This window comes from Colius striatus, chromosome 1 (assembly GCF_028858725.1).
Source record: "Colius striatus isolate bColStr4 chromosome 1, bColStr4.1.hap1, whole genome shotgun sequence".
Lineage (NCBI taxonomy): Eukaryota > Metazoa > Chordata > Aves > Coliiformes > Coliidae > Colius > Colius striatus.
Window position 1 is genome coordinate 53395294 of NC_084759.1, and position 27093 is coordinate 53422386.

At 41.2% G+C, this 27093-nt stretch overlaps 1 protein-coding gene across 4 annotated transcripts in view; it reads left to right on the plus strand.

The window, feature by feature from the left end:
• Positions 1-27093, plus strand: part of FARP1 (FERM, ARH/RhoGEF and pleckstrin domain protein 1) — a 217848-nt gene that overhangs the window by 153231 nt on the left and 37524 nt on the right. For 2 of the 4 annotated variants that reach the window (XM_061996128.1, XM_061996132.1), the window contains exons 7-13: positions 4336-4450; positions 6025-6172; positions 9483-9578; positions 10107-10270; positions 12125-12193; positions 12920-12995; positions 15508-15748. In XM_061996128.1, coding sequence (XP_061852112.1) covers positions 4336-4450; positions 6025-6172; positions 9483-9578; positions 10107-10270; positions 12125-12193; positions 12920-12995; positions 15508-15748 — 909 coding nt within the window. The remainder of the gene's footprint in view (positions 1-4335; positions 4451-6024; positions 6173-9482; positions 9579-10106; positions 10271-12124; positions 12194-12919; positions 12996-15507; positions 15749-27093) is intronic. The other 2 variants (XM_061996142.1, XM_061996151.1) reach the window with 1 other exon arrangement.

The following is a 27093-nucleotide window of genomic DNA, read 5'->3' on the forward strand; positions in this document are numbered from 1 at the left end:
ATATGCATTATTTTCCTTATGATTTCTACCTAGATCCTATTTCATGTCTGTCTTACCTCTTGCTAAGACTCAATTAAGTTCTTCACACCTCCAGTGTCTGAACTGCTCAGAGCGCAACTACTAGTTTGTTTTTCTAAAGCAACTGGTTAAGAGAATAAAACACAGGATGTCCTTTCACCTTTACAAGCTGTCCCTTTCCCTTCTCCCCAGAGTAAAACTCAGTATTGTTTCAGAATTCCCCCATTATACACCTGGCCCTTTCCCCAGCACATCTATGCAGGCTGGCAAAAAGCATTGATTTCAAAGTGTGCGAAAATGGCAAATCACCACCATTGGTGTTATGCTGCTGAGATGTATTATACTATTGGATTAAATAATTTTCCCCAGTTGCTGGAAATTACCATGATGCATTTAAAGTCTTTCTAGTTCTTTTTCCCTTTCACCTGTGAGCTTGAGGTGCAGAGTGATTCTGAGCTGGGATTTAAGAATAAAATAGTGCTCTCCTTACAGGGAAAGGAAGGTAAGATACTTCTATACTGAAAAAACAAGTTTTTCCATCATGTCAGAAGGGGAAAGGTGAGAGATCATGCAGAATTGAGATAGTATTCATAGAATCTGCACTGCTGTTTTGAGCAGATGGATGTTTTGTCTCATGATGCACCTGCAGTACTGCTTCCCCTTGTCATATCCTGGCTGCAAGTTGGACTTTTTTTTGCTGTTCATGATTTTCCCCCTCTCCTTTTTTTTTTTTTTTTTTTAACAATGTGTGGTGGTTTAGCCCTGGCTGGGTGCCAGATGCCCACCAAGTTGCAATATCACTCCCTCTCCTAAACTGGACAGGGGAGAGAGAACTATAACAAGAGGTTTGTGAGTCGAGATAAGGACAGGGAGATCACTCAGCAATTAGTGTCACAGACTCAACTTGGGGAGAAAAGGGTTTGATTTATTAACGAACCGTCAGAACAGGGAGATGAGAAATAAAATGGAATCTTAAAACACCTCCCCCCACCCCTCCTTCTTCCCAGGACTCTCCTTCCTTCCCGCCGAGCAGTACAGAGTATGGGAGATGGGGGTTGGGGTCAGTTCATTATAGATGGACTTGGCAGCTGCTGCTTCTCAGGGAGAGGCCTCCTCACACATCCCACTGCTACACTGTGGAGTCCCTCCCATGGGAGATAGCCCCTCATGAACTTCTTCAGAGTGGGTCCTTCCCATGGGCTACAGTTCCTTACCAACTGCTCCAGCATGGGGCCTCCCACGGGGGCAGCTCCTCACACCCTGCCCCAACATGGGTCACCATGGGGAGAACAGTCCTTCAGGTACCAACTGCTCCAGCCTGAGTCCCTCACAGGATCACAAGTCCTGACAGCAAACCTGCTCTGGTGTGGGCTCGTCTCTCCCCACAGGCTCCCAGGTCCTGCCAGGAGCTTGCTCCAGTGTGGGCTTCCCACGGAGTCACAGCCTCCTTCAGGCATCCACCCGCTCTGGCGTGGGGTCCTCCATGGGCTGCAGGTGGATCAGTAGTTTAGCAACTGCACAGCAACTTCTTCCCCTTCTCAAATATGTTATTCACAGAGACATTATCTCAGTCACTTATTGGCCAGGCCTTGGTCAACTGCAGGGTCCATCCTAGAATTGACTGGCCCCAGCCCTATCAGCTACAGGAGAAGCTTCTGGCAACTCTTTGTTTAAAGAGGCCACCCCTGTAGCCTCCCCAGTACCAAAACCTGGCTCAGACAAAAACACTACGCAATGTTTGCTAGAAGCCTCTGCTAGTAGTTTGCAACTGTCTTGTTTATTTGTCTAACTTGTGTCTCATGATCATTTTTCTGTGGATATTTTCTCTGGTAAGAGTCTATGACTGTATCTTACGCACATGACTTTCTTTTGTATTTCTCTCTAGCTTATTATTCAGTAGCAAAAGAAATATTGTGTGTTTATCTGCTTCAAAATAAAACCAGACAGCTGATAAGAGTAATGATATCAAAGTGGAAAGACTGGGAATGCAGGAGGTTGGGTATTGTATGTCTTAGAGATTCTGTGACTACAAATGATTTTAAAGGGGGATATCTGATGGCCTTTATACTAAGTGTACAAATCAATGTTATAGACAGTTCTTTATATGAAATCATGACAGCAAATAGGTTTCTGTTAAATTAGCATGTATATTATGGCATTAAATTTGTGTTTTAAACATTCTAGTTTAAAATACCTTAAAAGCGTTACAGAAAGTGTTAGAAGTAAGAGGAAACTTTGATACTGCAAATGATGCAGTAGAGTGAGTGTGTGAAGTAGGAAAATGGACAGATTAAAGGAAAAGAGCTGAAGACATATCAGAAAGCATTAGACATACCAGAAGTGCTAATTCAGACAGAACACAGCATGATGTAACACATTTGCAAGATAAGAGAAAAGAGAGCATCGGTGGGAAACAATCTGTGGCTAAAATGCTTGAGAAACTTTTAAAGAAGAGTTATATGTGTGGCTGACAATATTCAAAATATAGCTCCCTCTCATTCTAGAGGGAGTGCTACTAGAGAGATATTTAATGTGGAAAAGGAGAGAAGAAAAAGCTGTTGAGTACAAGGTCAGAGAGAACAAATTCAGAAGTGACTTGAAAGCTAGGAGGACAATTTTGATAATGGATTTCAACTGACAGATACAGAGAACATTATAGAAATCGCAAAGAGGTGAAATAAGAGTCTTCTGTCCTACAGAAGATGGTTTAAGTCCATCCAAGTACAAGGACATACAGGATACGAACTGCATTTCAAAGAACCAAGACCTGTGTTACTTAAGCTGTTGAAAACCTAGTTGAGCTTATGGCTTCAATAAAGAAGAGAGACTTGTCTTTAAGTTAGGGTTAAAAACAAACCTTAAAGATTCATAATGCTAAGGCATCACTGGAGTGAGGGAGCTGTTTCTGAGGTGAGGACAAAAGGGATGTTTTACAAAGGAGGATTCTCAAAGGTTTTGTAGTATTTCTATTGTCTCAAGGAATGATTCAGAGTGGATGGGATGAGGGAGTGGGTGGAAATTAGATATTCTCAGTTATCATCTCTTTTCCACCTCTGACCTCCAATGTATAAAAAGTCATGGTGCGGCTGCAGGCAATTTGGGCTGAAAGGTCACTGCTCTATTATTCAGAGATGCTTTGATCCTCATTTTCCCCGCCTACGCAAGTCTGTTGCTCGCCTTCAGCATTTGCAAGTACATCTGAACCCAGGCAAACTTTTCCCAGAAATTATCCTTCGTGTTTTAAACATTATCTGAAATCTATTTTTTCTAAACCAGCTCATTTTGGACAAAACTGGATTAAGGGTTCATTTGCATGGGCAGAACTGGGGTGAGGACGAGGCAAGGGTCTGAGCTTGGGTCTGTCATATCCTAGGTCAGCTGCTCAGCAACATTTCATTTAATTTGAGGATTTAGTTTGAGGGCACTGCATTTTCATTCCAGTGACTTTATTAAGGGAGCAGCCTTTGTTGTAGCAGTGTTGCTATTCCAGCAGATTTGCAGGCAGAAGCTGCTGCGCTATTCAGTGAAAAAGCTAATAGCAAGATTTTCAGAGGCATTCCAGGAATAGCAGGAAACCAGATAGTAATTTGGCACCCACACATAGATTGCCTGCCCCCACCACCTGCCAAAAAAAGGGAATCTCACTGAATGGGCTGCAAAGTGGAAGGTGGGTGTGACATACTGTTACACACACGATATCAAGTAACTGCAGCAGATGGGAGCGACTTTGAGGAGGAGGGAGACAGAATGTGTCTCAAACTGCTGCAAAATTAGAGGAAGACAAATGTTTCGTAACCCCATGAGATGGAATACATGCCTGTGTTCAAACAAGCAAACAAAACCATCTTTCAGATCCTTCCCAAAAGATTACATTTTTGGGCACGGGCCTGGCAATGAGACTTGGCTGCTCCAGGGAGAGGCACCTGAGCACTGTGATGCCTATGAGAGAGATGGATGAGTTCTGCTGAATTAGTGCTGTCCTCCTTGTCACCCCTGCCCTTATCCTACACACAAGGCAAGGCAGCACTGCGATGGCTTCATTTGTTCAGTTGACATCAAACAGCTGCTAACTTGGCTGTGGTGGATGGGAGGAACCTTTGTATTTCTTCTCACCTATCAGATGCTAACACAGAGGAGAGGGGAGGAATGTGTGGAAGATAAAGTAGTGGGAACCTGAATCGTGAAAGCACATCACAGCTTGCGAGAAACTACATTTACTTCTCTGCCCTCTTCCCGGCTGTCTGCACCTTTTGGATTGCCTGAATAATTCATATTAAATATAATGTTTTAATAAACTTCTCTTAAAATTCTCTGTAGCTGAGATTGGAGATTTCGATGAAACCATCGATCGTGAACACTTAGCGAAGAACAAGTATATACCTCAGCAAGAAGCACTAGAAGACAAAATCATGGAATTTCACCGTAACCACATGTAAGACTTTTCTGTTCCTGTTGTTTGCCTTCTTTGCAGTAGTTCTGACTGTAAATACGTGCTAGATCATAAGTACGAAAGAGATCTGGTCCTCTGAGTTTCTCAAAGGTTACTTCTCAGAAAATGTTCAAGCCTATGAATTTCTTGAAGGTTACTCTGGCTTTTCTCCCACCATCGTAACAAGATGTTTAAAGAGCAATTGGTTTTGATATTCATCCAAGCATACCGTTATTTTACAGTCTGCTTCATACAAAATGCTTCACTGCTGGTTTTGTGCATGCGGGTATGATTGCAAATGATGACCGATCAGTCAGGCATTTCTGACAGCAGTCTTTTTTATTTCAAGGACATTGTATATTGTCTTTTCACCTTTCCATGTTGTATTTAGAGATGGCTGAAGAAGGGGTTTAGTGATTTTTAGGAAATGCTTAAAGTGCTTGTAGAATCAGGAAAGTGAGGGAACAGGATTCAGTTAAACAGGTGATGCAAATTGGTATCCTAAGGCCTGGAGAAAAGACTAGTAGTAAGAAGATGGTTAAAAGAATTACTAATAAGGCATATTAGTTTGCTGTCAAGAACACTTCAAGATTTGGGCCAGTTTCATTTTGAGCTTCATTAAATTAGATATGAAGTGGTAGGAAATTCTATAGTAGTAATAATGAAAACTTTTGCTTAATTTAATCACGATTAATTTCATGTTTATGAGTTCCCAATATTAACATTGGTTTTCATATGTTCTGGTTTACTCTATTTTGTTACCACATTCACTTTTACAATAGACATCATCCTTACACACTTCCTGATTTTTACTCCACACACCTAATTTTCCTATTTTTTTAGGACTTCAGCATGTTTTTCCAATGGAAAATGCCAAAAGTAGTGAATGCTGTTAAAATTAACAGTTCAAATAGTATCATAGAATTATAGAATGGTAGGGGTTGGAAGGGACCTTTAGAGATCATCTAGTCCAACCCCCCTGCAGAAGCAGCTTCACCTAGCTCAGGTCGCATAGGAACATGTCCAGGTGGGTCTTGAAGACCTCCAAGGAAGGAGCCTCCACAACCCCTCTGGGCAGCCTGTGCCAGGGCTCCCTCACCTGAACAGTGAAATAGTTTTTTCTTATGTTTAAGTGGAACTTTTTGTGTTCCAGCTTCATCCCATTACCCCTTGTCCTGTTGCTAGCTACTATAGAAAAAAGGGATGTCCCAACCTCCTGACACCCACTCTTTAGATATTTATAAATGTTAATAAGATCTCCCCTCAGTCTCCTCTTCTCCAGACTAAACAGCCCCAGTTCCCGCAGCCTTTCCTCATATGAGTTCAATAGTATCAGTTGCCTCAGAATTGGAGCCATCAAAATTTCTGATAGGCTGTAAAATCTGTGGATTCTTTGGTGTACTGATTTAGACTAAGATTATTTTTCCAGCTGAAAATAAAAATCTGGGGATAACAGAGTTATTATACCTGACAGGTTGCAGTCTCTTTGATGAAATCTCTTTGTTCTCTGGAGGACCTGTTGATCTCTATTAAAAAGTGTGAAAAATTTACATAACTTCTCCATTTTCTTTCTCAAGGGGACAGACACCAGCAGAGTCTGACTTCCAGCTATTGGAGATCGCCCGTCGGCTGGAGATGTATGGAATACGCCTGCATCCCGCCAAGGACAGGGAAGGGACAAAAATCAACCTGGCTGTTGCCAACACCGGCATTCTGGTGTTTCAGGTCAGAGCTGCTCAGGATGTGACTTTGTACTTTATAAAACAGAGATTTCTTACAGTGATAAGAATTCTGGCCTTCAGACTTGTCTAAAAGAATTTGATTGAGAAGAATCAGGAACTTTGTTTTTTCCTGGCAAAAGCCTTAAGCCTTTAATAGCTGCATTAGATTCTTCACTTCCAGGAACTCTTACCTTATTTACATACACAGAGTGGAACTCCATCTGCAGCCACAATGTGCTGTTCAAAGTGCAGACAACTCACAATTTGCAAGTTGGTCATGCTGACCAACCTCCTACATATAAGAGCAGGTAGGCCCTGCAGGTGTGGTACATATTAAATGGGCGTGAAGCATGGCCAAATGAAGCAGCAGATGACAAGTATGTGAACAAGGAGTTTAGGTAGTGAATGTAAACTCTCTAACATTGTTTTGTCAGAATGTGAAACATTTTCTTGACCATCCCTGGCCATTAGGACTTTGCTTAATCCATGAATCTTATCTCTGTCCCTTAAAAGATCCAAAGTATTTTCCTTAGACTTCTTTCCTTTACTATCCCAGTCAGCCAAGTAAAAGTTTATGAAGCATCATTAATAAATTTATCAAGTTCTTGTTCTTCAATTAGTGTTAGACAAATAACAAACTGGGCTTTTAAGAGTTGTGAATGTGTAGGTAGTCAGCTGGTGGAAATTGGTTTCAACTGAGATGAACTTAACTCTACTAGCATCCAAAATGATATTTACTTCACTCTGTGTTAAAAACAGTAAGTAAACTCTTCTTTAAAATGACCATTTTCATTTTAACTGTGTGAATAGATTTAACGTAGTAGTATTATCAGCCTTATGAAGTACTTCTATAAAGAAACGCAACAGCAGGAAACAAACCCAGAAATGTCTGACTCAAATACTGAGATCTAATTTTAATAAAATAACCCCAAAACACCACCAAAATAAAATGGGTTGCTAGTAAAACTACTAAATTCAAGCATAGGTTGAATCACAAAATGGTAGGGTTGGAAGGGACCTTGAGAGATCTTCTAGTCCAACCCCCCTGCTGAAGCAGGTCCACCACACATCCAGGCAGGTTTTGAAAACCTCCAGAGAAGGAGACTTCACAACTTCCCTGGGAAGCCAGAGCTTCCTCACCCTCACAGTTTAAGCAAAACTTCTTGTGTTCCAGCTTTTGTCCATTACCCCTTGACCTGTCACTGGACACTACAGAAAAAATTGTAACCCTGTCCTCTGGACATGCACCTTTCAAATACTCATGTTAATGAGGTCCCTCCTCAGTCTCCTCCAGGCTGAAGAGCCCCAGTTCCCTCAGCCTTTCCTCATAAGAAAGATGCTCCAGTCCCCTGATCATCTTGGTGGCCCTGTGCTGGACTCTCTCCAGAAAGTCCCTGTCCCTCTTGAGCTGAGGAGCCCAGAACTGGACACAGGACTCCAGATGAGGCTTCACCAGGGCAGTGTAGAGAGCGAGCAGAAACTCCCTCAACCTGCTGGCCACACTCTTCTTGATGCATCCCAGAATGCCTTTGGCCTTCTTGGCCATGAGGGCACATTGCTGGCTCATGGTTCATTTATTATCAATCAGGACTCCCAGGTCTGTCTCTGCAGAGCTGCTCCCCAGCAGGTCAATCCCCAGCCTGTACTGGTGCATGGAGTTGTTCCTTCCCACGTGCAGGATTCTCCAAAGACTGAGAACACCACAGTGTGTTATTAGAAATGCACATAACTGAAATAATTGTACATTCAGACCCTGCCTCTGCTCCCCCACAGCATTTTCATTAGCTGAATTAATGACTTGCAAAGCCTTATAAATTAGATCTGTCTTACATCTGAAAGTATGTGTCCACACAAAACAGCTTGGACCTCACCGAGTCCCAGCAGGCAGCTGGGATCCTTCTGTAAAGATGTAGCTACTGATTGAAGGCCCAAGGCCTGACTTGTGAAGCTCTAAAACTCAATAATTTCTTCATATTTTAATGTCTTTGGGCTTTCAAAAGAGATGTGTTTGGAACTTTCAGAAAACCTTGGATATTTTGCTGGCTCAAGCTCCAGGACTGAATGTGCAAAAAGGAAGACAGGCTCTGACCTGCAGGAGCCTACCCAGCAATTGGCATCTGGCAGTAAGCTTTGGGCTTCCTTCAAGCACTTCACAGGACAAGTGCCTTAAGTTCATTTTCCTGTTTTGCATATAACTGATAGAAATTGAAATATGAAGTCCTCTTTAGAATGACCTCAAGGAAAAGAAAGGTTCACTCACAAATGGCATAAGCAATAGTCAGAAGGATTGATTTTAAAGCCTGTCATTTAGAAGATTTAGAAATCAATGTCAGTGCTGCTGAATATTCTCAGAGACATGAATTATGTGATTCTTAGGCAGCAGGCTGTCTTAGCAGAGATCATCAAGCTGTCATTACTCCTACGTCCGTCTGGTGACAGCGCCCGAATCAGTGTGGGCTTCTGCATTTAGCAATCCTGTAGTAGCTCTCTGAAACTTCTGTGCTGTGCTGTAGGCATGCTTGTATTGAAACCTTTACAGAACAAACTACTGTAATGGGTATTTTAAAGTAATATCTCCAATACTCTCTAGTAGAGATTGAAGAGTGAGACTTCTAAGGGATAGGAGCTAATGATGCAGGGACTGGGAACTGCAGTATTTTGAAGATAATTTCTCTAGGGCTTGCTGTTTGCTTCTAGTTTTTGTTTGCTTTTTTGGGGGAAAAGCATTTTGTGACTTTTCAGAGACAATTTATTTAGGTTCCTTTTACTTCTGTTGCTCCCTATAAAAGGTCAAAATACTTCCCATATTTTGCACTTCAATACAAAGGTTTCAGTTGTTGTTTATTTTCCCCTAGTTAAGTAATAGTTAAAGTGCTTATTTTGCCCTGTAGACAGACAAAGAGGAAGAAAATCCACCCCATCAAAGTTATGTGACATGCTATGTGTCTAGATTCCCTTTGTCCTCTGTAGCTAGTGGAAAGCGAAGGAGGCATGGCTGGGAGGTGACTGAAAGTCTGGATCTGCATAGTGGAACAAGATAACATCATCTGGGCAAAAGTTAGGCCACCCTATTTTGTTTGGTGATACTGGGTCAGATAATTTCACATCAACTCTGTATACCTAGTCCTATAAAGATGCAAAAGTTTCACCATGAGCAGTTGCCTTCAGATGCTTATAGTTTGCATTATCAGAGGATGAATGATAAAAAAAGCGAAGGAATAGGTGATTGATTTTATGACAAGCTTTCCTTAGTGGATGAGATTTCTCCATTCAGATCTGGAATGCTTAAACTCTGCTGGCTTTATTCTCTGTAGGGTCACACTAAGATCAATGCCTTCAACTGGGCTAAGGTTCGAAAGCTGAGCTTCAAGAGGAAACGTTTTCTTATCAAGCTACGGCCTGATGTGAATGTAAGTCCTTGTCAGAAATTGAAGAAGTTGGCAAAAGGTTATTTAGTAAATTTCAACTCATGGATCAAATGTATGTTTTTATCACCTCAAGAAGATTTTTCTTCTTTTTTTTTTAATTAATTACTTATATTCCTTGTTGTATTGCACACATCAACTTGACATCCCTGGTGAGCAGTCCTAGCAAAGGACATGCTAACTGAATGTCACAGAACCATCTTCTGGCTGCTACTCTGGTACTATATCATTGATTCTCAAGTTATAGCATGTAAACCACCTCTTCTCTTTAGTGTTAAAAGCCACTGTTTATCTCTGTCATACTTGTCAATGAAATGAAGTTTGAGCAGTAACTCTGATACTGCCAGGCAAGATCAGTGATGTCTCAAAGTGGTAAGAATAGGTCCTGTTAAGCCTGGAAGTCAATGAGTTAAGAAAAAGGGATGACTTTTTTTGTAGCATAGTGTCTACAATGTATCTCTGCAATGTGTGTTGCTCACTTGCTTACATTACAAATGCTACCTCAATTTTCAGAGTTCGTTCCAGGACACTCTGGAATTCCTTATGGCCAGTCGAGATTTTTGCAAGTCGTTTTGGAAGATCTGTGTGGAGCATCATGCCTTTTTCAGGCTTTTTGAGGAACCTAAACCAAAGCCTAAACCTGTTCTTTTTTCTAGAGGTTCATCATTTAGGTTCAGGTAAGACCTACATTCTTCTTTTCACCTTTGTTGCCTCTCCATTTCAAAATCGCATCCACAATGATCTAGGATTAAACCTATTATTTTAATCTCACTTTTTTCCCCACATTGTAATTTTTTTCTTCATGTTTTCCATGGCATCTTCTCACCCGGAATAATACAAAGAACACTGTAGGGAAAAGCTTGCATTAATTTTGTAGTAGCTGTTCAAATTTGCTTTCTGGAGGTAAGATTTAAAGTATATAGGTTTCAGCCAGTTTTATGTAAGAAAATCCTCCTGTGTCCTAAGCAGCACTAGCTAGCAACTTTTTGGCACATTTTGAATCCTCTACTTCTAGGATGGAATCTTTCCTATATATCACAGTAGAGACTTGTATTTTTGTTGCATGTCCCTGTGGTAAACCCATTTCTCTGATTCTCTATAATTCTCTGCAGTTAAAAGCAATGACTTATTAAGAGTAAGTCTTTAATAGTTAGGTTATTGGGGTTTTTTCTACACTGACAGAAGCCTCATTGTAGATATTGTATTGTGTATGCCAGAGGGAGAAATCCTTTTATTCATAGAATCATGGAATAGTAGGGGTTGGAAGGGACCTTTAGAGATCATCTAGTCTAACTCCCCTGCAGAAACAGGTCCACCTAGGTCAAGTCACATAGGAACATGTCCAGGCGGGTCTTGAAGACCTCCAAGGAAGGAGACTCCACAGCCCCTCTGGGCAGCCTGTGCCAGGGCTCCCTCACCTGAACAGTGAAATAGTTTTTTCCTATTTTAAGTGGAACTTTTTGTGTTCCAGCTTCATCCCTTTACCCCTTGTCCTGTTACTATTCCTACAATTTATTTTGTTTCTGAAGCTGGTATAAGCTGAACAGCCAGAAACCTTCTTTGCTGAGCTGAAACCGTACACTCTAGTTGCCTTGCACAAGAACATAGTAGATATGGTCACTCTGACTCCCTTGCCACTTTGTTTCCTGTCTGCAAAGTAAGTTAATTAAGATGGAATGGCCTATGTTAGGGTAAACAAGGTATAACTTGTTAAGTTTCTGTCTGGGTAAATAGAAGACTGTAGGTGTATTCAACTCACCTCCTGGTTTGTAGAGCAGGTTTTGGCTACATCCTCCACTCACTGTGATCTGCACTACACACATTCCATAACTTTTTCCAGACCTTGCAGTAATTCAGTTAGGTGAAAGCCTATAAGGAATGGGAAGGATTTGATTCTCCATTGAGCATTCTTGACGTGTGGATTTCCTTTACTGCTCTCAGTTTCCCGTTGGAGTTTATAACTTTATGCGATAGGAAGTGCTGTGGGCTTTTCTCACTTCTTTTTCACGGCCTGTGGCAAGAGAGAAAGCAATTTCCAGCCTAAACCTCTGCAGAAAATGTAAATATTTTTAGTTGATGTGTTTAGCAGTAGTGACTTGGTCATGAAATGCATTTCAGCAATTTCATCTTGATTCCAGGGTTTGCTGATACTGGGTAAGCCTGGTGTTTGACTCCAAAGGATATAAAAGTATACAAAGTATTTTTTTTCATGAGAGGAAAACTACTTCACTTTCTGTTGTAGCAACTTCCCAGTTATGCAATACTCTGTAAAAGGCACACAACTGAATTTAGGCAGTTCCAAGATGGCATCAAAAAGTAGCTCCAGAGTAAAAAAGAAGCAAGTAACGTGCAAAATGATAAGAACCTGTATGTATCTGACTAAGTCTCCCTTACAATCTTGTAACATGGGTTTCTACTGATAGTGACAAATATTCTTCTGGTTGCTGTGACTTCATATGTACATGGCATACAAGTTTATGGTGACCAATTGATGTAGTGTATTAAATGTTTTAACTGTGGTTTTCTTCCAGTGGTCGGACTCAGAAGCAAGTTCTTGACTACGTTAAAGAAGGAGGGCACAAAAAAGTGCAGTTTGAAAGGTGAGAGGAAAGAAATGAACCTTCCCAATATGTTCTAATCAAAGAAAAGTCAGGATTTACAGTTAGTTACATTCTAAAATCTTGGCACCAGTCCAAGTAAAAATTCTTTCTTTGCTGTTATCACTTGTACACTATCCCCTTGGTTCTGAATGTTTTGGCAGAAGTTGGCATAACCTATAGTTTACTTAAAATCGATAGTTTTCAATCTGTTTTTCAGCAGTGAGTGTCCTACCATCACAGGTAACTTCCTACCATATTGATTTGCACCCTCTTTGGTGGGATGGAGTTAATACATGGGGACATAGTCACCTCAGAGTAAAACTGGAAGTAACAGGAATAGGTACAGCCAACTTCAAGGGAGAGGTCTCCAAGGAAGGCTTCAAACTTGGTAGAGCCAGTTCTATTTCAATACATCTTGCTCATGGTGAGCTGAAAGTAATGACCAAATTGCCACAAAGACCACGACAACAGTTCATTGCTTATGACTCAAGTTCTGGTGGTAAATCATTTTTGTTTTGGTGCTTTTCCTTTTTGTTACTATGGTATGTTTGCAACACATGGCACATTTAAATTATACAGAAAGGAAGAATGTTAATCTGTTTTGGAGCAAACTTTTATGAAAGCTGCTATTCAGAAGTTTTGTTTTAAAGAAGACATCTTGATTTGTAGAGAAAAAAGCCCCAGCCTTGAAATGGCTTCTCACTGTGCTTTTCCTCTTATCTCCAGGAAACACAGCAAGATTCATTCCATCAGGAGTCTGACTGCACAGCCTTCAGAACAGCATACAGAGGTGCCAAAACAAGTCAGTGATGTTGATGAAACCCTGAATCATGCCTTTTAACCGTTTCTTGTTAGATTAGCCTCTGCTGATCACTGCTTTGAAACTCTGGGAGCATAGTTTTCTGCTCTTTTTTGCATTTACCTGGTCGGTGGGGAGTCTTGGGTGTCTTAGGTTTTAGATTTTGCAAGTGAAACAAGTTCATTTCCACTGTGGAGCAGCATTGCTTCCAGACAACCAGATGAATACAAATAGTGAGCTTGTCTGAGCTGTACTAATGGCCATCTGAAAAATTTCAATCCACAGTGTTATTGCTGGAGTTCTAGGTTGTAGCTGGTTATTGCATCTGGGAGCAGTTTAATTCTTTTCGTTCACTGCAGGGTGTTGGTTGCCTGTAGCAAGGTGTTTCATTGTATTAACCATGACTTTTAAGCCCTTATCTTTGTTAGATACCTGCTGTATTTGTCTTATGTTAATAGCTGTTACATATTAGGAGTGTGCAAACCTAGTAGCCCAATACTGATGAGGCTGTTGCAGCTACATGTTCCCAGCTGGTAATAAGATTTAGCGCTTATTCACTGTCGGCACCCACATATATGCACATGCATGATACATATACACACAGCTAGCCAGGCAGGTGAACAGAAACAGAGCACAGCACTCCCACAAGCACAGACAGTGCCACTGACCTCACTCTGTTCCACTCTTTGGCCAATCAAGATGCAAGTTCATTAGTGGAAAATATGTGTACAAATACATGATATGGATCCCTCCTGCAACTGATCTTAGAACCATGGAATCATTTGGGTTTGAAAAGACCTTTAAGATCATCAAGTCCGACCACTAACCTCACACTACCAAGGCCACCACTAAACCATATTCCTAAGTGCCACATAGAATTATAGAATGGTAGGGATTGGAAGGGACCTTTAGAGATCATCTAGTCTACCCCCCTGCAGAGGCAGGTTCACCTACCTGTCTTTTAAATATGGTGACTCCAGCACCTCCCTGGGCAACCTGTGCCAGTGTCTAACAACACTCTTGGTGAAAAAGTTCTTCCTAATCTCCAATCTAAACCTCCTCTGGTGCAACTTGAGACCATTTCCTCAATGAGAGGAAACCCCATCAGTGAGACCCACCCCATCTCACTATGACTTCCTTTCAGTTAGTTGCAGTGAGGGATCATGTCTCCTCTCAGCCTCCTCTTCTCCAGGCTAAACAACCCCAGCTCCCGCAGCTGCTTTTCATCAGATTTGGTCTCTGGACTTTTCACCAGCTTTGTAGCCCATCTCTTAGGCACATAGTCTGTCCAATAACTGGCACTTGAGTCCTCTGTTTACCTGTTACCTGACACATGGAGACACACACATGCAAAGGTGTCTCTCCAGTAGCTGCTACAGACTTAGGGCATTGCCAGTAATTGACCCCCAAGCCCCATGGTCTTTCCAGTGCCTGGCCTGACTTATGGCTGCTCCAGTACTTGACTCTCAGCTCTCTTATCCTACTCATCATCTAGTCCAGTTTAATGTCTGCTAGCAATTATGCATTGACCTACCCAACCAATATGCATGTGCTCTGGTATCTCCAGTTGCTGGTGTCTCAGGCAGACCCAGACCATGGGCTGATGGCTCTGCTGGAACAGCCCCCAGAGGATTTGGGTCAGGGAGTTCCATTTTCCTAACTAGGTTATTGGGGTTCCTCCACTTGCTCATGCTTCTCTGTGCTCATCTGTGTTTGTGGAGATGAACCTTTAATCACATACCTTTATGTTAGGTAGAGCTTAAATGGCAGGAGCAAGCTACTAGGTTAATGGATTTAATTAAGAATGCTGACCAAACCTTCACCTTGTTTGCATTCCTTCCTTTTGATATTCACAGGCTCTCTCATTTCTGCAAATATAAGACCTTTAGAGAATTCTGTTAGACATGCAACCCATTTCAAATATCTTTTAGCATTTTAATATTGCTAAGACAGGCTCAGGTAGATGGAGCATGACTACTAGGCAGATTGAACATACTTTTATGTGTAGACAAGACAGCCCATGAACTAATGACAGGTATGCTCCAGGGACTGAACATGGAGTGCTCAAAAGCTCATACATGGCTTTTTTTAGTGTATGTAAGTAGGCTATGCTGATTTTGACTTACATGTTTGATCTTTTTCTCCATCTTTCTCAGAGTAGTGCAAACAGGCTGATGCTCTTAGAGTGTTGATGGCTGCATAGAAACACCTAAAATATCCCTTTTTACGTATTGCCATATTCTGTCTACCTTCTTTTCCCTTGCTTAGCTTATGTATTTTTCTATTCTTCAAGATGAGAGATCTCTCTCTTTTTAAAATTCTAATTAATTTTGAAGCTTGGGTTACCTCTTCTGCTTTTGAGACACTCTTGTGTTGCTGCAGATACAGTGTAAAATTCTGGCGCGTAATTACATTTAGCCTTTTCCCTCTGGCTCCCTTCCCTCCCAAACCTTTCCCCTCCCATCCTTCCCTCTCCCTTTGTCTCCCTCTTGTCTTCCCTTTTTTATCTTTCCAGAGCTCTAGCTTTGCCCATGGAGGCGACAATGATGCTGCAGCAGTGCAGAGCTGCCGGCAAGGAAAAGAACTAAAAGCCTCGACAGAAGACACTGGACAGCACAAGAGCCCTTCCTTGAAGAAAAGCCCAAAGGAAGGCAGGAAGGTGGATGGAGCAGTGGTGTCAACGGTGGAGGAAGAAGAGGAGGCTGCTAAGGACAAGATGCAGCAGAACAGACCTCAGTCACAGCAACCAAGCACAGGTCCAGCTTCCAGGGCTGCTCATGGCAGCAGCTCCTCCATTCCTTTCATTGACTGCAGTGATGTAGATAGCGAGTATGATCTCCTCAGAGGACAAATAACCCGGTCATATTCCCAAACAAATGACAATTATGAGGGTGATTTGACCAGTGGTGCCTATATTCACTACAGGGATGAAAATCGCAATAGAACTAGATATAGGGATTCCTCAGCCTCTATAAAGTCTTCTCAGTATCTCTCTGAAGAGTACCTTGATGATAACCCAGCTCATCTCTCCTTCTACACTGGGGGAAGCCCCAGGATGCCAAGGCACAGCTCACTGGTTGACGAAATGTTTAGGGAGCCAGGGAGCCGTAGTCCTCTGGCCACTCCCTTGCCTCCCAGTAGCAAAGGATCAAGCCCTAACATGAGCCTGAGCAGAACTGGCTCCCAGGGTTACGTCTCAGAAAATGGGCATGACTGCAGGGCAAGGACTGGGGAGGAGGATAGCCATGACAGTAGCTGCCATGGCTACTGCAGGTATTCTCCAGGTTCTCAACGGCCTCATGCACAGAAAATCCCAAATCTCTGCAATAAGTCTGTTACAGATCCATTTATCCTGAGCCAATTATCCCCAACACCCGGGCAGGAGTATAGGTCAGAGAGATATTGTAAAGGAGGCGGGATGCCCAAGGTGTCTTCTCCAGAAGGCAAAATGATGGCCAACGGGATGCCAGCTGGGGCACAGTCAAAGCAGAGCCCGGTTCTGCAGTCACTGCATGCCAGTGGCATGATGGACCACATGGCTGCAGTCCAGATGATGGAGGGCTCCACCAGCAGTGGGACGGAGTCCAGCGATTCCGACTCGGAAAGCATTAACCCCTTCACTCACCCCCTGGTCTTTGGCAATCCCATTGTGCTGAGTTCCTCTCCCATGCCTAGAAATAAGTACTCCTTTGGAAGCCTTCAGCTTGACGAGGAGGTAGAGGAGGATGTGTCTGTTGGCCTCAGTGATGAAGACAGAATGCAAGTCTTCAGCTGCTAGGGACTGGGGCTATGAGACCAGTGGATACTGCGGTTGCTCATTAGAGCAATTGCATGTCTGGGGCTCGTGAAGAGTGGCTGGTAATAATTTCAGTGCATGGGCTATTTCAAATGTTACCATTGTACTGACCAGCCAGAGGAAAGGTGTCCTAGAAATAGAATGATAGGGATAAGTCTCAGTGAAGCTTAACAGTAAGGCAAATCCTCTGAAAGGCAGGAGGATGGCAAAATTATAACTGATTTAGGTACCTTTGTAAGACTTTATACACTCACCTCTTCTTTGTAAGGGGTCGTATTTTAGGTATATATTGTAGCCTCTTTGACACTTGACTAGTTCTTTTTCAAAACAAACAAAGATGAAATCAAGTATGTTGTGCTCTTTTGTATGTCTATTACAAATTTTTTTCTCTCCCATACAAGGAGAGCAACTTATGAGTGCCTCAACAGAGTTAGGGAAAAAGAAAGTGAACCCGATGGCCAAATGCAGGCAGGTTGATATTCAAAACCACAACTTGTTGAAATCTTGAAACGTGCTGGAAAATCTTTTCGTAGCAACAATGTGTTTGGTCTACTCATCTTCATAACCCATTTTATAATCTTACCTGATGAACTGATGAGGATGTAAATTAGGCATGTTTCCAGGAACAATGACAGTATTGGCTTTTTCTTCAGTGGGTTCAATACGCTAATTTGGTGATGGAGAGTTCGAAACTCCAAACTCTTCTTTGAGCAAGAAAGAGAACGAGACAAAAGATGTAATTCAAGTGCAAAAACCATTGATTGAAACAGCTCTAAAAGTGGTGTGAATATTACTTGCAAGGCAATCCTTTCTATCCAGTATCAGTGTGGTTTAAAGACTAATTACAAGAGATTTTATTCCCCCTTTTTTCTTTCAGTGGAATTATTACGGAGATATCAAAGTTCTGTTGTGGGTGATTTTTGGTGAAGGGGGTTTGGAAATGGTGGCTGTTTAATTTTACCTTTTGCTTTGATCATGAAAAATCTTTATCTGTACAGGATCCAATTAGTCTGTCGTAGGCTGTTTTTTTGACAGTGCCACCTCATAAATTTTTCATCCCCTGACACAGAGAATGATAGGACTAACTGTGGTCCAGGCTGATTGTCTACTGTACATAGAGTAGTGAGATTTTGGCACATGTGCAGAAGGACACAGAGACTAATTCTTCACAAACTTCCTTTTCACTGGCTAAAAGTGTCGAGAATTAGGGCTGTATCCTAATAAAATCTAATTCTAGTTTCTCTGAGTTAATTAAGGAAATCCAGATGAAAGGTCTCCTGTATGGAGAATGTCCTGCAGTTATTAGAGCTGGGAAACAAGACGTGCTCTTTAACACTGGCCTTAATTTTAACTTTTATAATATTGTGGGGGAAAGGAACCAAATTGGGGAATTTTAAGTGAATCACAGCATTGACTGAACTGCAGGTCACTTGCAGTGATCTGTATCGTGCAGTTCCTGCATGTAGCAGTGATGAATCCACACCCCTCGATACAGATGAACAAGTTACAGGACTTTATAAATCTAGGCAATATAAATTGTTCAAGATTGCTTTTACAAAAATAATAAAAGAAGAGGTCTTTTAAAATTTTTCTAATGCCTTGGTCTATGCACACTTTAACAGAGTTTAATCTGAGTGACATTTAAGAAGATACCTACAGTAGTTAGGCATGTCTTGTTATATACTTCAAATTTTCTTGCAGGAGAATGTATCTTTGTGTAAATACGAGTTTTAACCTACTCATCTCCTTTAATGTGTTAATTTTCTTAATGATTAGGTAGCTCAGGAATTATGTAAAGTATCTCCTTAGGCAGTGGTACTTTGGTGACAGGAAATGCTCTTGTTTTTTTCCTGTAATTTAAAGCATGAGTCTAGAAACAGCAAGTTTGATAATTAGGGAAAAGCTTGCTTGTATATTATTCTACAAGAAGGTGGTTTGTGTTTTGGATTTAGAATAGCTGTAAAATAATTGCCTTTTAACTTCTCAGTATTTAAGGTGAAATATAGATAGCTGAAGCCTGCATTAGCAGATAGCTTGAGCATGGGGAGTGGGTGCATGAGTCTCCTTTTGATGTTTTTGCTGACTGTGCAGCAGAAGTATCAGTAGTTATAGTATACAGTAAAGTAAAGCAATCTCGACAGATTAATTAGTTGCTTTGTTAGACAGTAAAATTAGAGTTCCAGTAATGGATTTTTCAACAGAAGGATTTGCAGTCATTTCTACTCCTTAAGTGGATAGATTTCTTATTGTTTGGATTTTCAACAGAAGGATTTGCAGTCATTGCTGCTCCTTAAGTGGATAGATTTTGTATTGTTTGAATTTAAGTAAATATAAAATTTTGTAAGTGGTGTTTACTATTTTGCAAATACTTCCAAATAGTGTTTTCAGGCCTGATTTCTTCTCTCACATGCCTACAAAAGATAATGGATTCATAATTTTAGAAGAACAGACCTGTTGGTAGCTGAGGTTAGCCTAGATGCTAATGAAGTATCTCAACAGCTTTTCCTTCTGAATATTATCCTCAAAAGTGAAATGTGAGGATTTTTCTTCAACTATTTTGTGTCATCTGGTATTTTTTTCGTCTTTAAGTGTTTAAGTTGTTGTCATTTTTAACACATGGCATTCTTGCAGTTTGAAGAAGTAAACTTTGTAAATGACATAGGAAATAATTTCATTTAGAATGAATCATTTTTGCATCATTCTTGTGCCACTGAAGTTACATTTAACATCAGTAGACAAGCGTTTAATTAAAAAAGGTCTGTGGGCCACATTGCTCCAGCAGACATGTGGGTTTTATCTGAATGCTTGCCGAGAATGGTAGGTGAGAGAGCAGTTTTAAATTGATGTTTTCACATAGGATCAGGTCCGTTAGAATTCATCTGGGAGTTTGTTTTTGTGGGACAAATACAGACAGACCTTGCAGGAAAGAACAGAAGCCTTTGGGGCAAGACTGTGGATGGGATGAGATTAGATGAGATGAGATGGGAGAATTCTTATTTTGGTTCACAAAGCACACATGGGAAGAAGAGCCTGTCAGTTCAAGTCAGTGGGTGCAGGCATTGATTAATTTGTGTGCATTGGTCAGCAGCAGTGGTTTAAACATACCTGTGTTGTGAATCTTAACAGAGGTAGATATAGGCTGAGTAACAGATTTAAGTCACCATTTCCAGTACATTTTGGAGTGTGGCTGATGGTACTTCTGAGTCACCATTCTAAATTTTTTTATTCTTAATAATTAACTTTTAAATCCCATACTCATCAAGAGCCCTGATGTCCTTAGGCAGTTGCTACAAATGAAAGAACTGAATCCCAGCAAGATCGAGCAGCTATGTCTACTCAGAATGAGTAGTCCTAAGCCACCATCTCCTCTCTTTCCAGAGGATATGGAAGAAGCCTTTTGTTGGACTGTCCAGGTGGCTTGTTGCTGTGCTGAACTTACTCTGTCCACATAGTTGGATGAATATGGAGACTAGTTGCAAAAGCAATTTAGAGATTTGTCCTAAAATAGTGTGCAGATGTAGTTAATCTGTGGATAAAAGGCACTCAGATACGTTCTTTCCTATTTCAAGTACTTGACTACGTTCGGTCATCTTCTACAATGGCGGTAAAAAAGCCATGTCAGACAGTTTTGTTTTCTCCAGCTCAGCGGCAGCTCAAATTTGCTATGTCCTGTTGGGATTTTTTTTCTGTATCAGCCTTTCCCAGAATCTATCTCTCAGTGACTTGAGATATAAAATTTCAGGATAAATTTGCCTAGCTAAAGGAAATATGGGTAGTGGCAAGTTGGTGTAGGAGTCAGGGCCTACGTAGGATATTTCAGGTATGGAGTTTTGAATAATTGATATCTGAATGGCCTAGAGCACACTGGTTTTAGTTGAAATCCATATCCCCTAGGAAACATTCCATGTGCATTGACAGAGGAGTGTTCTCTGAAGGTGATTTCAGCCATAGCTCCACAGGCCTGCCTAACAGGTAACATCCCATTAACTAATGTAGTGCACATGAAATACAAACATATCAAAGGAAAACTGTAAGAGAAATTTCTGTAGCTGCAAAATGTCATCATGTAACTGAAAGTTTTTAGGTTTGCAGTATTTGCACATACATGATGTGAGTTGTGTGGAGCTCAGTTATAAAGTAGATGGTTGAGAATAATGAGGGATTTGCATGTTAATTTGAAACATTACATCAGTCTTCCAGTTTGCTTCAAGATTACAGGACATGCAAAGTTAGACAGAATTTTCTCAACAGAGCAGCACTAGCATCGATGAATGCAATCATTAGAACCCAGGAAAGGTTGAAAAACAATGCTCTGTGAATTAGTTCATTAAATGAGGTTAGTATTATTAGACCAGATTGCTTTAGGACCTGTGTTTTCCCCTTCAAATAAGATTCTATTTGCACAGATGCTTGTGGAGCAGCTTTTATTAGTTGAAGCAGCTGTATTCATTCTGAAGCAGTAGCATTCATGCCAGGAGTTCCTATCTGCCGTCTCTATCTGTAGATGCAATTACTTGGTGGTGACCAGAGAAGGTCAGATGGAAAATGGGTTAGATGGATCTAAAACCTGTTTATAGGTCCTCTTTTTCTTCACTGAGAAGCAAAGATGTTTTAAATTTTGTTGTCTTCTGTCCCACGATAAATGCACACACGTGCAGAGTTTCCATATCAACTAGAGGTTTCTTCCGAGGTGTTGCAGGGTTGGGAAGACAAAGGAAAAGAGAAGAATAGAAAATATCTTAAGCACACTAAAAGTGCTTGACTGTATTTATTTACAGTTCCCTTTGATGCAGCATACTTTCCACTCTTCCTGAGAATTTAAAGCCCCAGTACTTGGAGAGCAAGAATTGTTTTGATCAGCTTGAATCGATGAAACAGACCTGATTTTGAGTGTTGAAACACAGTGATTCATATCTCATCAGTATGATTTATATTCAATTAGCGCAAATTGTGGCTATTTTTGGAACTGTTGTTCAAGGGAAGAAAGGATGTCTGACCTATAAATTCTGTCAAATATGTTGAGAGGTCAACAGCAGGTCAAATATGTTGAGACTAGCCTTGTTTGTCCTAATGAGGCGTTAGACTGCTGTCAGAGGTGACTTCAGAAAGAGATTTTAATTGCTGCAATTTCACTTCTAAGGGTGAAAACCAAAATAGCAATCCAAGTTTTTCCTGACTTACACACATATGTGAAGGAGTTGGGTGTCACCTACCGTTGCACACAAGGATGTGGAGCACTGGGGATCCACCTCATTCATCAGCATGGTTGTTACCAGCTGGAAGGGACAGAGAGTGTGAAGGAAGGGTTCTGTGTTCAGGCATGTGTAAAGTGAAGGAAACCAAAGTGTAATGCTTCACTCTGAATGGTGTTGTTTCTGAAGGCAGCTTCTGTACATTTTATTAGCGCATCTCTTTCCTCTTCCTTTAAGAGGTCAATCCTCTTCTCCATATCAAATAAGAGAGACCCTAAATATATGAGGGAAATGGAATCTTACAGAACAATTGTTCATATATACACATTTCTTTTGTTAGCTGCTGTCAAACCTAAGTGGTAGGAGAACAGTCCTTTTGTCAGAAACCCAGATGGTTGTTCATGTCTCCTACTTGATGGTGATCAGTTTGAAGTTTCTGACTATAAGTGGCTGATGCACATCAGGAGGGCCCAAAGATTAACCTGAGGTATAACTTTTCTCAAGTGTGGGTAGCAGCAGGCTCTGGTTTCGGTCAGGCTACATTATGAAATTTTTATGCCCATCCTGTCAGGAAAGAAATTGAATTCCTGTGAAACTAAAATTAGCAAAATCTTTCCTCTTCTATTTCAGTAATTTCTGTAGTTGCTGAATCATGCCTTGACAAGGGCACATATCTCATTTACTTATTTATAAGGGAAATAATTCTTGTGCAGCATGCATCCCGAACAAAGGCATCTTCTCTGTTCCTCCCTACGGTTAGGCTGTGTGGTGCCATTGATATTTTAAAAATACACAACTTCTACTTAAAAATCAAAGGCATCATATGAATAAAAAGCCTAGTTTGGGTGACAAGTAGCAATTCTTTAGGGTATTTTGTCTTCTGTTCTGATTCTGTAGTCTAGAAAGAACAGGTAGCATAGGTTTATTTTATGTTGTTTGTTATTAAAAACAGTGAGCACTTTCTTTTAAATGTTATGAAATCTGGAAAGCCTGTGTGCCTGCCTGAGCTGTGTTTTCACAGGCATGCTTTTCACAAGTATGTGTGTAGATAATGGTGGTGTTGTTACAGTAAAGAAGGTAAAGACCCTAGGATCATAGATTTTCATGCCACAATGGTAAATACTTAGTTTGCTCTGCGGTGATTAGAGTTTTAAGGACTAGTTTTTATTGATGACTGTTTGGTAAAGTTTTTGCCCCTGAGAACCATAAAAATTATCTCTAAAGCCAGTAATGATATATCTGTCACAGATGGAACATGGAAGGTTGAAGGAATATGAATGCTTTCCGATTCAAGAGCTTTCAAGCTTGTTAAAATTAAGTTAGATGCTTTCTTTAAAATGCTGCAAGGATTTTTGCCTTTCAGGGCTTACAGCAAGGTCAGAGGTAGGTTTATCTGTTTAGTTCAGTGAGTATTAGAGCTCATGCCTGTTGCTTTTCCATGAGGCACTTAAAAATCTTTGACTAGCTGAATCCTAATTTTTTCCCTTTTCCTGCTAAAAAACTCACCGGGACCCACTAACAAAGTTTGTGAGCTTGGCAGCGTTTCACTTATCCAGCCCTTTCCTGATTTCTGTGTGTGCACATGCATAGATTTTTTTAAAAAAATAGATCTTGATAGTCAAAATTAATTTTTAAAACTGGAAATGCTGGGGACTTCATTCTCATTTTTGTCATTTGTTTAATGCCGTTTTAAAGAGAAACGTCTTTTGTTTCATTGTATGCACTGTTTTGTCAGCATGTACCTCTCTGGGAGAAAAAGCCTTTTCAATGTTCTGTCTATCCTCAAAGCATGGTGTATCTTCTGTTCCTTGCATTGTTTGGAGCACTGTCTCAATGTCCTTTTACTGCAGAAATACCTATTTGTATTGGGAGTACCTAATTCCTCTTATTACAGTGATCCTGTCTCATAGAGCACTCCTCACCTCAGAACTGGAGAAAAAAACCCACCAGGCTGTGAGTCTCAAGTTGAGAAACCACACCATGTTGAGGAGGGGAAGAGTGGAGGGAGAGGGGAGGAAGGTCTGTTTCCCAGGGCATTTGGGCTCCATTGAGCACGGTTGAATTGCCCTTCGTTTCCTGATGAAGGCTGCGTTCAGTGATGATCAACTCTGTCTGCCATAGCTCGTAAGCAGGATCACTGGAGTCTTGGGGAAATGTCTTGTTGAAATGGACAGTATCTGTGGCACAAGCTTACATGGGGGCTGAACGTTTATGATTCTGTTGTAGCACTGTGTCATGTTGGCTTAAAGACAAACAAAAGCAAACCAACCCTAACTCTGAGTACAGCTGGGAATCCTTCTATAGGTTGCTCCATTTCTGTCTGGAAAGATCAAGGCTAGACAAAGGACTGATGCCTAGTGACCTTGTATTCTTCCCAGGCTATAATGTTCACTCTTTGTTCTTAACATGGGAGTATACCCTGATGTAGGCCAAACAGCAGTTACTGTCTGATTTCACACTCACCGCTGTCTAATACTGCAGTATACCAATGAAGCATGGACCTTTACCAGCTGGAGAGGTTGCTGGCTACTAAACCACCACCAAGCTTGAGGAGACTATCAGCATGTCGAGCTGTGTATGCATGAAATTAATTTTTTTCATTATTTTTTAGTTTTACCTGTACTGAAGGCTTTTACTCATTCTAACTGGTATTTTGCTGTAAAACTGTCACTGGTTTAATTGTTCTGTCCATTTGCTGGCTGATGCTTTGTGCTAAACATGAGGAAATTGGTTCATTGAGAAGGTGCACCATTCTCCCAGATCCCTGCCACTCCTGCCACAGGCACACATTTTGAAGCTGTGAAGTCCAAGCAAACCTTTCTCCCTGTCACATTCCTTTTCAAGCCAGGCAGAGTTATTGGTTATATGTGACATGGGATCTCTTACTAAGGTGTTTTTTCTTCCTGTTCCTCTTTGAATTCTTTGGTACTGTGTTCAGGGATGTTTGTACATAAATTTATGGCTGATGTGTAACTACTTTTCAAGGTTCTTTAATTCTAACAAACTGTATCCATCACTCCAGCTTGTTGTGTTTAGTGAGGAAGAGAGGGGCAGCTTGATGAACTGGTCCCCCTCAAGCTTTCATGGAATTCAATGGGATTTTATTCTTGCATTGAGGGAGAGTAGAGCCGAATGTCCATCCTGTAACTTTGTTAGTTCAGCACAGCCGTGCCTGTCACACAGCAGGGGAGAAAAGGGATGGACACCCTTATTAAACTCTTCTCCAGTCTAAGGTACTTCAAGTCATTGGTGAAGTGCATATGAAAACTTACCACTTCATCTGGTGCTACCTGTCTCCCATGTTTTGTATTATGTCTTTCTCTGACTAAAACTGTGACTATGGAAAATTAAGCTAGACCTAACTGTGTGGCCACAGCAGCAGGATCTCTGTGAAATAGTTTCTTATTAAAGAGCCTTCATAAGTGATATGCTCAGTAATGCAAAGGTCAAAGGATCAACAGGCAGGGTTTCATCTACCAGACTGGACTTTAAAAAACACTCGTCTGTAAGTTAAAGCGGACTAACTGGAGTCTGGTTGTCACAAGCTTTCTCTGACTGCAGAGCAGGCTGTGGAGCAGGCCTAAGAGTGAATGAGCCCTGCAGCATCCCAGCTATTGAAAAAAGGTGATTTTCTGACCTTTAACATATTTTAATTTCCAGTAATAAACCTGTAAACCTTGACAAAGATAAAACCCTTAACAGCTGAATTAGTGAGCTCTGTAGCTGTATGTGAAGTTTTGCAGCAGAGTGTCAGTCTGGAACAGTTCAGGAACAGTTGACGTTTCCTCTCAGTTTCTGTAACTGAGTAAGTTTCATTTCTTGGTACTCCACAGAGGAGGAATGTACCCAGGGGCATCATAACACCGCTGTACTCTTCCTCGCTGTTAAAACACAGTATGTAGGGGTGGGAACCGTTTCCTTTGAAGCAGATGCAGAACACTAAATGGCCTGAGTTTGTTATTCAGGAGTTTCAGGAGAAAAAGAATAGAGGAGAAGTATCTTCAGGATACACTGAGTCCCATTTGTCCTCCTCACAAAGAGGGAAACCTTTTCATGTTAGATTACAGCCTCTAACCAGGGATTTCAGATCATCTTATGCTGTCTATGTAGTCAACAATGAAAGAGGCAGCAGGCAGTTCTGCTCACCTATGATTTGAATTGACCACAGGAGAGATTTTCTTCATCAGCTGAAAAGTCCTGATATGAATTGGTTTTTCCCTGGTAATGTCTGTGTTTTAAAGCAATGTAGCTCAGCCAGGCCAAGACTCTGTAGGTGCCAGCCTCAGCACCCATCCCTGTGGGTTAACATCCATGCATGGTGGGAGCCTAGAGTAGAGCAGACACTGCTAGTGGGATGAATAATGGCCAGCTAGCCAAGCTCAGGCCCCTGCCCCTCTGCCTGGGCACCCACAGCTTGCCAGCACTCCAGTGCATTCCCACCACCCAGTTGCAGCAAGTGACTGTAATGTGTGTTTTGACAAAGCTATAGCTATTAAGTATTTGATTTTAGGCACTGGCTTTGTTTTACTTAGCACATGGAACAGTTATGTTGATGGGGAGGGAATTGAGACACGAGTAAAGCTAGGACAATAACCCATAGTTTCATTCCTGTGGCCATGTAACAGGCCATTGTTTCATAGATTTTTTTTTCAGGTTAGGTTTCAGTCAAGGTTTACCTCTTCTGTCACCTTCCCTACTGCAGCACCTTTCCTCAATGTCTGGAGAGTAAACTGGCTCAGTAAGACTAAGAACCACTCCACATATTTTGGCATTGATGGGCCCATCTGACATACCGTGGTAAAGTGCATTCTCATTATTTGCCACTGTCATCAACGAGTGTTTGTTTCTCTTCTTAAACCTAAGCTCAGAAAAGAATTGAAGCATGTGATTAATTCTTACCCACTCCAATGAGGATGTAATTATAATATGTGCTTAAGCAAACGTTAGATAAACATGCCTTTATACTTGTCTCTTGGTGTGTGTCTAGCTCGCTATATTTGAAAGATGGCCCAAGTCTGAACCTAAATAAAAATCATTTGAAGCACAAGCAAAGACAAATCCATGTTACCAGCTGTAAGCCTTTTAGGCCTCCAATATGCTGTGCAGTGCAACG